At 37.1% G+C, this 12,027-nt stretch overlaps 1 protein-coding gene across 3 annotated transcripts in view; it reads right to left on the bottom strand.

Moving 5' to 3' along the window:
- Positions 1 to 12,027, bottom strand: part of MACROD2 (mono-ADP ribosylhydrolase 2) — a 1,980,208-nt gene that overhangs the window by 602,719 nt on the left and 1,365,462 nt on the right. For all 3 annotated transcript variants that reach the window (XM_082645906.1, XM_082645907.1, XM_082645908.1), the window contains exon 7: positions 10,854 to 10,884. In XM_082645906.1, coding sequence (XP_082502032.1) covers positions 10,854 to 10,884 — 31 coding nt within the window. The remainder of the gene's footprint in view (positions 1 to 10,853; positions 10,885 to 12,027) is intronic.

Raw genomic sequence — 12,027 nt, 5'->3', positions numbered from 1 at the left:
ATAGAAACGAGGGTGTGACAGATCTCAATGATTACTGAATCCAGAGTCTGGTCTCTAGAGCCTTTCCTACCATTGGATTTCCCTACCATTCATTCATCTATGACACCGTTTTTTAAGAGAAGTTTTAGGTTTATAACAAAACTGAGAGGAAGGTACAGAGATTTCTCATAAACCCCTACCTACCCCCACCCATGCAGATCCTCCCCCATTATCAACATCAAGCACTAGAGTGGTACACTGTTACAAGAGATAAACTTACACTGACATATCATAATCACTCAAAGTCCCTAGTTTACCTTAGGGTTCGCTCTTCACATTGTACATTCTACAGGTTTGGACAAAAATGTAATGACATATATGGATCGTTATAAAATCATCCAGAGTATTTTCACTGCCCTAAAAATCATCTGTGCTCTAACTATTCATCTCTCCCCCAACCCAAACCCTGGCAAACACTGATCTTTTTTTGATATCTGTAGTTTGTTTCTTTTCCAGAAAGCCTTATAGTTGGAATCATACAGTATGTAGCCATTTCAGACTGGCTTCTTCACTTAGTAATATGAATTTAAGGTTCTTCCATGTCTTTTCATGGCTTGATTGCTCATTTCTTTTTAACAGTGAATAATATTCCACTGTCTTGATATACCACAGTTTATCTACCCATTAACTGACTGAAAGACATCTTGATTGCATCCAAATTTTGGCAATTATGAACAAAGCTGCTATAAACATCTGTGTGCATATTTTAGTGTGGACAGAAATTTTCATCACCTTTGGGAAAATACCAAGGAGCACAATTGCTGGATCACATGTTAAGACTATATTTAGCTTTGTAAGAAACTAGAAAACTGTCTTCCAAAGTGGCTGTACCATTTTGCATTCCCACCAGTAATGAATGAGAGTTTCTGTTGCTGCACATCCTCACCAGCATTTGACATTGTCAGTGTTCCGGATTTTGGACATTCTAATAGGTGTGTGGTGGTATTTCATTGTTATTTTAATTTGCAATTCCCTGATGACATATGATGCAGAACATCTTTTCATATGTTTATTTGTCATCTCTGTATCTTCTTCTTTTATGAAGTGTCTGTCAAGGTTTTTGACCTATTTTTTCATTGGGTTGTTCATTTTTTATTGTTGAGTTTTCAAAATTCTTTGTATATTATGCATAACATTTCATTATAAAATTCATCTTCTGGAAATATTTTCTCCCAGTCTGTGGCTTGTCTTCTAATTCTCTTGACATTGTCATTCACAGAGCATAAGTTTTCAATTTTAATGAAGTCCAAATTATCAAATTTTTCTTTCTGGATTGTATCTTTGGTGTAATATCTAAAAAAGCATCATCATACTCAAGGTTATCTACGTTTTCATCTACATTGTCTTCTAGGAGTTTTATAGTTTCACAATTTACATTTAGGTCTATGATCCATTTTGAGTGAATTTTTGGGAAGGGTGTAAGGTCTGTGTCTGGATTTTTTGTTGCATGTGGATGTCCAGTTGTTCCAGCACCATTTATTGAAGAGACTATCTTTGTGTCATTGTATTACTCTTACCCCTTTAACAAACATCAGTTTACTATATTTACATGTGTCTATCTCTGGGGTCTCTATTCTATTGAGTTATTTGTCTATTTTTTCCACCAATACCACACTGTCTTGATTATTATAGCTTTACAATAATTCTTGAAGTTGGGTACTGTCAGTTCTCCAACTTTGCTCTTTTCCTTCAATATTGTGTTCACTAGTCTAGGTCTTTTGCCTCTCCATATAAAGTTTAGAATCAGTTTGTAAATATCCATAAAATAACTTTCTGGGATTTAAACTGGGATTACATTGAATCTATACATTAAGTTGGGAAGAACTATGCCTTGACAATATTGAGTTTTCCTATCCATGAACATGGGCTATTTCTCCATTTATTTATTTATAAAAATTGACTTTTTTATACTAACCTTTATCCTACAACCTGGCTATAACTGCTTATAAGTTCCAGGATAATTTTTTTGTCAATTCTTTTTGATTTTCTACAAAGACAATCATGTGGTCTCCAAGTAAAGACAGTTTTATGTATTCCTTTCCAATCTGTATGCCTTTTATTTCCTCTTCCTAGCAAAGACTTACAGTATGATGTTGGAAAGAAGTGATGAGAGGGAATATCCTTGACTTGTACCTGATCTTACTGAGAAAGTTTTGAGTTTCTCACCATTAAGTATGACATTAGCTATAGGTTTCTTGTAGATAGTCTTTGCCAAGTTGTGGAAGTTATCTACTAGTCTATCTACTAAGAGTTTTTATCATAAATGGGTGTTGGGTCTTGTCAAATGCTTTTTCTGAATTCATTAATAATTACATGGTTTTCCTTCCATAGTCTGGTGATGTGACAGATAACCTTAATTGACTTTTTTTTTTTTCTGGTACGTGGGCCTCTCACTGCTGTGGCCTCTCCCGCCACTGAGCACAGGCCCCGGATGTGCAGGCCCAGCAGCCATGGCCCACGGACCCAGCCACTCCGCGGCATGTGGGATCCTCCCGGACTGGGGCATGAACCCGTGTCCCCCACAACGGCAGGTGGACTCTCAACCACTGTGCCACCAGGGAAGCCCCTAATTGACTTTTGAATGTCTAACCAGGCTTGCATACCTTGGATAAGTCCCACTTATCACGGCATCTAATTCTTTTTATACATTTTTGGATTTGATTACTAATATTTTGTTGAGGACCTACTTATTTTGTAGTTGTTAATTAAACAAATATTTATTAGAACTACTCTATATCCAGGTGTGGTAGGACAGAGCTTAGAGCCCAGTTTCATAAGCTAAGTCTCAACAGAATAAAAGGCTTGAGTAAAGAGAAAATAAGTTTTATCAAAATTTTAGTTGCTTAGAAAGATCTGGGAATGTTTAGGTGAACCTAAATTCACTTAAAACATTGTGAAATAAATTCAGGGCAACAAATAGAGGTAAGGAAATTTCATGTTGATTTTATTAATTTCAATTCAATTTTCAGACAGTTGTGGGAAACTCTCCCTGTTGACCATAGCTGAAAAGAGAGACAAGGTGTAAAAAAGTATTTTCTTCAGTTCTAAAGATTCTAAGGAAACTTCCTTTGACTGTTCAGGAGGTTTAGATTCATATTCATATTATCATTCTCTCTCTGGCTCTATCTTTCTGTCTCTCTGTCTCTCTTCCTCTCTCAACATCTGTCTTTCGGTTCTATTTCCACCCTACTATGATCAGACTCTTCTCTAAACTCACATTTCCCTCGGGTTTTTTGGTACACAGGATGTTGATCTATATCTGCTCAGGATCTCTGATATGTTTATAGATGGATATAGCCTCAGAAGCTTAAGGTGTTACAGAAACAAACTATAATTGATTCCTCCAAGGATTTCTATGGAAATGGACAAGAATTAGAAATGTAACAAATGATACAATTATTTATTCATTTCAATATATTGATTTTAGTTTCCACTGATGTGTCTGCAAATTTTGCAAGAAGTATAGTACAAAAAATGTAAACACAATTGAGGTAAGATCTAAATGATCTGGCTGACAACTAATAATAGGTCACTGTACTGATGCCTTAAGAATTCCATACTTTCAAATTTTTCAGGATTCAGGATTTAAAGGCATTTTAATAAAGCAGATACTATAAAAATCACCAACTATTCTTGCCAAATAGAGACTATCATTTTTCAAAAATATTTACCGATTCTGTGTAGAATCAAACTGCTCCAGAATTAAATTACCTATGAGTGACCTGTTTGATTTGACTTTCTTTCCCCCTTGAGCAATGGTATCTAGAAGGCCATCATAATTCAATGCCCTCTTCTTGCTACATAAAAGAATCATAGTCAGACACGTGGAATACAGGGCACACTAAATTTCCAATCTCCTTTGTAGTTAGGTTGGTCATGAGACCAATTTCCCTCCAATGAAAGGGATATGAAAGTGATAAGTGCTATCCTGAGTCCAGGGACCATCAGATAGGATGTGTGCCCATCCTACGTGTTTCTTTCATTAGAAACGAGAAAGGTAACCATATGAGAACAATGCCTTATGAAAGGCAGAACGACTACTTAACACCACCGCAGATTAATGTTGCCTTGAATGATAGAGTGGAACAAATCCTCCCCAAGCAGAATGCTCACTTTGGAACTATTTGCATAGAAAGAAATCAACATCTATATACACTAAGCCACTCTATTTTGGAGCCTCTTTGTTACAGCAGCTTAGCTTTACCCTAACTAATATGGTCTCTTTCAAATGCATTTCAAGATGTTTTCTTAAAAATAGAATCATTGACTAAAAAGGATTTGACATGAAAATCATTGTCCTAAAGAGCTAAACATACTTGACTTCTCTAAGAGCTTTCAGAATTATTTTTGAATTCCTTTCTAAAGAGAGCTGAGCTATGTTTATTTAAAGTCACCCTTTAGATACAAGTATGTATAAGGAGCAAATAAAAAGGAGTGTCATTCAAGACTGGATGAGAAAAATGAGCAAGTGCATGGAAATTATTCCACTGATCAAATGGAAAGTGTGGTCCATTCTTAGGAAGTTCTTTAGGGAGAGCATTTTATTAGTGCTCCTATTTTTCAACATGGCTGAAAGATATTCCCAGGGTTCCTATTAAATGGATAGGATTTGTAATTTACTGAAGTGGTTTCCCTATTTCCTTAAAAGACTTACTGTTTTGATACTTCTTCTATAAGAAAAGCCATTTTTAAAATGTAACATAATAATATATGGCAGCTTCTGAGGATGGGGTGACTTGGAATTCATTTCTCCATTCCAGTCCTAAGACAAATTTTTACCTTGACACAGTTGCAAAGAGGTAGACATTCAGACCTCAGAAACAGTAATAAAGTTGTAATCTTTATTACTTTTTGAAACACTTAATCTTTTAATTAAGTCCGAAAATTGTTCAATTTGAACAGAACACCAGGGAGAATGACACTGGTTTCTGCAGTACCAGAAGGCTAGGTTTCCAGGATTTTCATTTCTTTTGGTAGATCCCCTGGGGGAATCCTGCCCATGGGTCTCACTGTCATTTTTATGTAAGCTGAACGAGCATATTTTGTTGCTAGATGCTTGAAACTCTCTTCCAGTGCAAAGGTAGTACTTTTGGTTTCTTAGTTTGATGCATTTTTATTATTAAAGACTCATGTTGTTTAGAGAGAGTAAAAGGGGAGTTTGTATCACATTTTGTGGGATGAATGTATAAATGTGTACATATGTGACTGAATTTGCTAGAACTGTCTATTCAAATGATAAGCACTCAGAGGATTAGAAACAATAGCTATAATTTCATTGTCTGTTAAACTCTTTCTCCAGTGCTTCATAAGGATCAGTTCATAAAATATTATTCAAATGTGATAGAATTAAGATGGGTTTGTCCCCAGCACTGCATTTTCCCAAAGGGAAGTAAGGTATGCTGATTCTAATGTTACTTCCCTTTGAGGGCCAGCAATTAACTCAAGGATTTCCAAGAACAATAACACTTCCTACAGCAGGAATAATGTTCCCAGGACAAAAAACACAGGATGTCACAGAAGGGAATTTATGAGAGAAAAAAGAGTCATCATTAGACCACCTGAAAGGAAGTTTTCAAAGCAAATGGAAATATCAAAGGGAAGAGAAGAAAGCCAGAGGGAGGAGGGGAGCTTTCAGGGGGATGTAAAGGAGGGGCACACATTTTTGTCAATTTTGCTCTGGTTTCCAAATGCATTACGTAAGATAACTCTTCCAGCAAGCCCAGAATTGCACAGCCATGGTTGTCACACCCTCTGAAACCTGTCAGCATTTAAACCTGACAGAGGGCATGCCCTTAGCATTGCCATTGGAGAACGCTCTGTTTTTTTTCCAAGTCATGTCTGTGAATTTAGACATATGTAGTGATAAAAATATTTGCCAAGTGTATATAAGGTTAACGAAACATCACGTAGATCTCCTTTTTTTTACCAGTTAGAAGCAGGAGAGCAAACTTGAATGCAAATGAGGGAGGATTCAATTAGAAAGTTGTGTTCTGGCAGCATTTCATGGAAAGCAGAGGGAGACCGGGTGATTTGACAGAAACAGGCCTTCCACGTTGATAACAGAAATCTAATGAATAAATATGGGAGCTGCTTTCACTAAGTTATGCTGTGCTTAAATTTTTCCCACAGATTTCCAGCCAATAACTCAATGTCTGAAATTCCTTCCTCTCTAACAACACCATCTTGTACCTGGAAAGGAAGATTGAAGTTTGTTTTTTTTTTCTCCAGAAAGAATATTTTCTCAATTACTCAAGGGATACACTTTTCCACCTGGACTTCATTTCTGTTAACTATATTGACTCTCATAAAATAGATGAAAATTATTTTTGCTGTTCACTTCTCAGTAAAAATTCCATTGCTATGGATCATGTCTAGCCTCTTGTGTTAAACTTATTAGCACCAGAGTATCCAAGTTGGGGTCAAAGGGCAGAAGGCACACGCAAGGTCTGAAATATTCATCAGGGAAGTTCAAATCTATCCCTCTGAGACCGGTTTAGTGGCCAAATCAAACCTTTAACTGGGATCTGGGAGTTTAAAGCCCCGTAAGCCTCATCTGGATCTATTTTTCCAAAAGTAACACAGGGCTTGCTTTGGTATTTTACCAAATGTGGCTTTTCAACCTGAGTGTAAGCAGGCGGTCTGGTGCCCTGTGGAACCATCCTGGAAACATTACGTTGGGGCAGCAACAGCGGTGGCTGAAAATCAGAGTGGAAAATTCTGGCTCCTCGTCCAGGGAAACTTCAAAGCAGGCAGGGCCTGCTCCCATTGTATTTCTCCCTTAACTCGGGCTGAGTCACATGGTTGATATTTTTCAGTCTGTGTTCTGCAAAAAGGTACAGATGGTTTTGTCTCCAAAAGGCTAGGATTAAGGAGAGGCTGGGAGAAGAATTGGTTTCCACCATGGTCTTCAGTGTCCCCAAAATACTGGTGTGCCCGGATACTTCCAGACATGCTTTGAGTATGGTGATGCTTCCACAAAATGGAAATGCTTACTGCTGGCATTGCCTTGGTATGAGATCATCTTGGCAATTAAATAACTCAAACCCCTTCCAAAGATGTCTCTACCATAGTCAAAATTTTTGTTCTGATAGAAGAATTAGAGTTACATTGAGTTTTGGGGACATAAATCTAAAAGTGAAGGTCAATCCAAAGCAAATAGGTATCTGAGAAATTACAGCAGATGGGGAAGGGGCTGGGACTAGGACATGTCAGGAAAAGTCGGGATAGGGCCTCAGAGCAACAGGTACCTCCCTGAGAGACCGTCATCCCATGGGCTATGATAAATAACAAAGCGTTTTGTTTTGTTTTGTTTAAGTGAAGTAGAGTGCTGTATTTATCTTGGTTTTCTTTTTTAAGAAAACTTTATTGGAGTATAGTTGATTTACAATGTTGTGTTAGTTTCAGATGTACAGTAAAGTGAATCAGTTATACATATACCCAAAGACGACATGCAGATACCTTGGTATTCTAACTGAACAAGTTCTTGAGTTTTCATTTCCCCTTGTGAAGGTGGACACTGCCATGCTTCCAGATATTATTCCGAGTTTGAGAATGTTTTTTAGAAGCACATTTGTTTTTCCTAAAATAGAGATGTTTGCCCACTAAGAAAATACCAACCAGGTAGCTTTCTCTGCCTGTTGTCTTGCCAATCAACAATTCTGCTTCTTGTCTCATCAGTTAGGCAACAATTGGTGTTATAATCATTATTGTTGTCATCAAACAGCAATTATTTCCTGAGCTTCTCTGGGAGACACAATGCTAGATGGTGGGTGTGCGTAGAATATGCGCAAGTGAATCCCTGCTCATGAAAAAAGCTCCAGATTGGCTATGAACGCAGGATATATTAAAAAAGAAATCTATGGAACAATATGAAGAGGCAGTTGTTAATTGTCCAGATGACAAATGCTGAAAGAGTTCAAAAGATGTAATGACCGTCAAGATTTGGCATATTCAAGGAAGACTTCTCAGAGATCAAGCTTCAACCCATATAAGTGTGTGTGGTGTGTATTTGTTTGGGGATTGGGGTAGAGAATAGTGCTGGTGATGGTGTGTGTGAGTTTGGGGCTTGTGGGTGTGTTATAAGGAAGGGGCACAGAATTGGACCTGGGAAGGCACATGCCAGGTTCTGAGACTCATCAGCTCATTTGTGTGTAAGAGAAAATGTGTCCATGATGGGTGGATGTCAAGAAATTTCTCAAACTATATTCTGGAGAAAACACTAGTCCTGAGAAAGTTTGAGAGAAGAATAATTTCTATGGACAATTAACCCTAGGAGATACTACAAAGTAAATTCCCCCTTTTAAAGATGCAAAGGCAAAGGTACATATAAAATTCTTGGCACAGCAACTCACATCCTCAAGAAGAGATTCTTTTTCCCCTCTTCACAAATGTTGAAAGCGCTGGTTTAGAGAGATACATAAATTGCCTATTGTTCAGCATAGAAAGAGTCTACAAGTAACAGAATATGATCAAAGACCCCTGAGCAGATGCAAAACATGCACCAAGTGTTAGTTTAGAAAAATTCATGTAGTGAGGTTTAGAATATGGAATAAGAAGGCAAGGCCTGGAACCAGGAGACTGTTCTGAATATTTGCTCATAATCCACCAAGCATGACTTACAAAGTGTTGGGAGTATTATTTGCTCGCTTTTGATTTTTTTTTTCTTTTTAGCTGTGGACCACTTTCTTCAAATAAAGTATTCTTTCAAATGCCAATAAGTAAAGATAAAAGTAAAATTGATCTAGATAATAGAGGAGGCAGAACTAAGTTCTGAATAAGAGCAAGAAAACAACTGATCCATAAAATATGAGTATTAGGAGAGAATCAAGGGCTGATCAGAAAGCTATAGTTTCACAAAGGACATACGGCATAATTTTCAAGCTGCAAAATGCTGAATAGTTCATAAAGAGACCTGGAGTAATCTAAACATTATTAAAGATCTCATGGAGCTAAAAATAATTCTAGGTCTCAAGCACAGGTGCGTCTAACCAAAGACAACATGGCACCTGACTTTGCAGGTATCGGCCTCACTTTGAAATTTACTCAGAAACTAGAGGGGAAGAGAGATGAGTAGCCAGGACTTTAAAACTATATTCTTTGACCTAGCATTGTGAAAACTGACTGAGCTCATGTGGTGGAAGCCCTCCAAGCCAGTGACATGACTCCCTATCAGTGCCTTTCTCAACAGTCTTCAATATTCCCCTCCCGCCCAACACAATGCTGTACTGACCTGGTTATTATACACTGAGCCGTGTTACTGTAAGGAGGAATCCCTGTCCTTCAGGGATTGAAATTAACCAAGGGCCACTTTAGTTTTGATTTAGTTTCTACTATGCTCTCTCAGCCTTTTATTTTAGTGTCCCTCCTCATCTTCCTTTACTTTTCTATTTCCTTTTCCTACCATTTCCCCCTTTCTTAATGCATCGTGTTAAATTCAGCTTCTGAAAGTCTTTGTACATTACCATAAGATTCTCAGAGACACAATGGACATCGACAATATGACATAGGATTATTTTTGGCAGTTGGGTTTTTGCTCGTTTTTTTGTCAAGGAAAATCAAGATTGTCATAAGAGAACATTTTCAAAAATCAGAACCATTTCTGTGGTGGAGTCTGATTTGCTTTTAGACAATGTGAAATGAAGATGTGGGCGCTTGACCAAGTAAAACTTTGCATGTAATATTTCCTTTAAGCAAATATATAAGTAAGAGTTATAACTGGGTATCTGTGAAGCAGAAAGAGTGGCCATGATGGGGATAATGGTGCAGATGGTCCAGCTTAGCCGACCAGCCTAGTGTCCAATGTGTTTCCACAAAGACAGGCTATAGTGGAATCCAGAGAGAAAAAAAGCATGCCTTAAATTTTTAAATAATGTCACCAAATCTTTCCCCATTTAATTTGATTCAGGCCTCCATTTTCCACTTTATTCTCACCAAAACCTTCAAAAAAAATACCACATTAAGAGGAAATAAGTTTCCTATCTTTGATATCACTTCAGCTATCCTTCCCCTATAGTGATGAACTTAAATAATTTTTAACATTTGTACATATTTTATTTTTCAGTTAAGAATCTCTATGTGAGAAGTTTGAGCTCAGAAATGTTATAATCTATTTTGCTTGATCAGAAAACCCTAAAACGAAAAACTCTGTTTTACCTGAACGTGTAAAACAGATTTATTAACGGCCTGAGATAAAAAGCATAGGGATATGTCATTGTAGGTAGAAGAATATTTAGAGAGCTTTAGTCTAGTGGAAACAAGTAATGATAAAAACATTTTGCTTCCATCTGTAAGTGAAGCAGCCACTACTTAAAACAATCTATCAATACCAGAAAAAAAATTTTTGCATCTTATTAAAAGTATTTGTTTTTATTATCACGTATTTTTTTTTTAATTTAAATATACAGACATATACGTGTGTGCATTTTAACACTTCTATTATTTTGTAATTCACAACAAATAATGGTAATGTTAGGTTTTATATGCATTTTGATTCATCTAACAGAAAAACCTGACTTTATTAAAGAAAATACTATTAGAGGTCAGATCCTACTAGAGCAAAATTTTCACCTAACAAAAGACATTAAGCCACAGTGCATCTAATCATTGCACATGGTATGCAATACAACTAAATTCAACAACACACAAAATATCCAAATAGCCTCTCGAGATTCCTCAATGGGATTTGACCTGCATTTTGAGTCTCTTTAAATCACAGCAAACTATATCTATCAGAGAACCACTTATTTTTCCTGTTAACCTTGATTTTAACAACAAAATAAAGAAATATAAACATTACCAAAAGATAGATCACTTACCATAAATGCCTGTTGAGATGCAGGGAAATGCCTGTGAATAAACCACAAAAATAACAATAAATTTTAAAGGCACGGTTCTGCTCGAACCCGACATCATCTATTTCAAAATCTGTTTTCCTTGATAATGGGATGCCCTCTACTCACATACTCTGAGCTCTGAACCCCACTCAGTTGGAATAGGAGACATCGTGGAAATGGCATATTTGATTAACTGAAAAAATTTCTTTACCAGCAATTATGCCAGCTCACAAGAACCAACGGTTAAATTTACAGGAATCTTGGGAACCAATTGTTAAACAATTATTAAGAAATTAAATCACATAAACCTTCAATGAGCTAAATCGTATCTAAAACAAATAGTCATCATTGCTTCCTTGTGCCACATTTTACTATTGCCTCTGCTTTTAAGATGACTATGTGTATCATACGTGTCTGGTGGAAATACTACATACCAGTATGCTACTGGGCATCCTGTCCCAGCTCTGTGTTAAGTGACATTGTGTTGGTGACGTAAAATCTGAAAATATCAATCAACGTTCATGGTGCACTATACATGTGGGTCAATTGAAGCCAGAAGTTGGCTATGGATACAAAATTTTGATAAAATTTAACAAAAGGATTCTGTAAGAATCAATTGGCTAAACAGAATGTCTAATAGAGGGTATTGTATAGTCTATTCTTTTTTTTTTTTTTTTTTTGCGGTACACGGGCCTCTCACTGTTGTGGCCTCTCCCGTTGCGGAGCACAGGCTCTGGACGCCCAGGCTCAGTGGCCATGGCTCATGGGCCCAGCCGCTCCGTGGCATGTGGAATCCTCCCGGACCAGGGCACGAACCCGCGTCCCCTGCATCGGCAGGCAGACTCCTAACCACTGCGCCACCAGGGAAGCCCTATAGTCTATTCTTACATTTAAGTTGTGTGCTATACATTCTTTGTATCAGTAAAATTTAAAAATAAATTTACTGACATGCATACTAATTTTTTTGAGTCACTTTTTAAACATTTGCTGGCAAACCATTGCTTATACCATATGCTATGGATTGAATGTTTGTGTCCACCCAAATGTATATGCTGAAACTCTAATGTGATGGTATTTGGAGGTGAGATGTTTGGGAGTTAATTAGGTCATGAGGGTTGAGCCCCCATGATGGGATTAGAATTCTTAGAAGAGGAAG

Source organism: Mesoplodon mirus (assembly GCF_964341445.2).
Source record: "Mesoplodon mirus genome assembly, chromosome: 15".
Lineage (NCBI taxonomy): Eukaryota > Metazoa > Chordata > Mammalia > Artiodactyla > Ziphiidae > Mesoplodon > Mesoplodon mirus.
The sequence above is the reverse complement of the archived record's forward strand: the minus strand, read 5'-3'. Positions and strand labels throughout refer to the sequence as shown.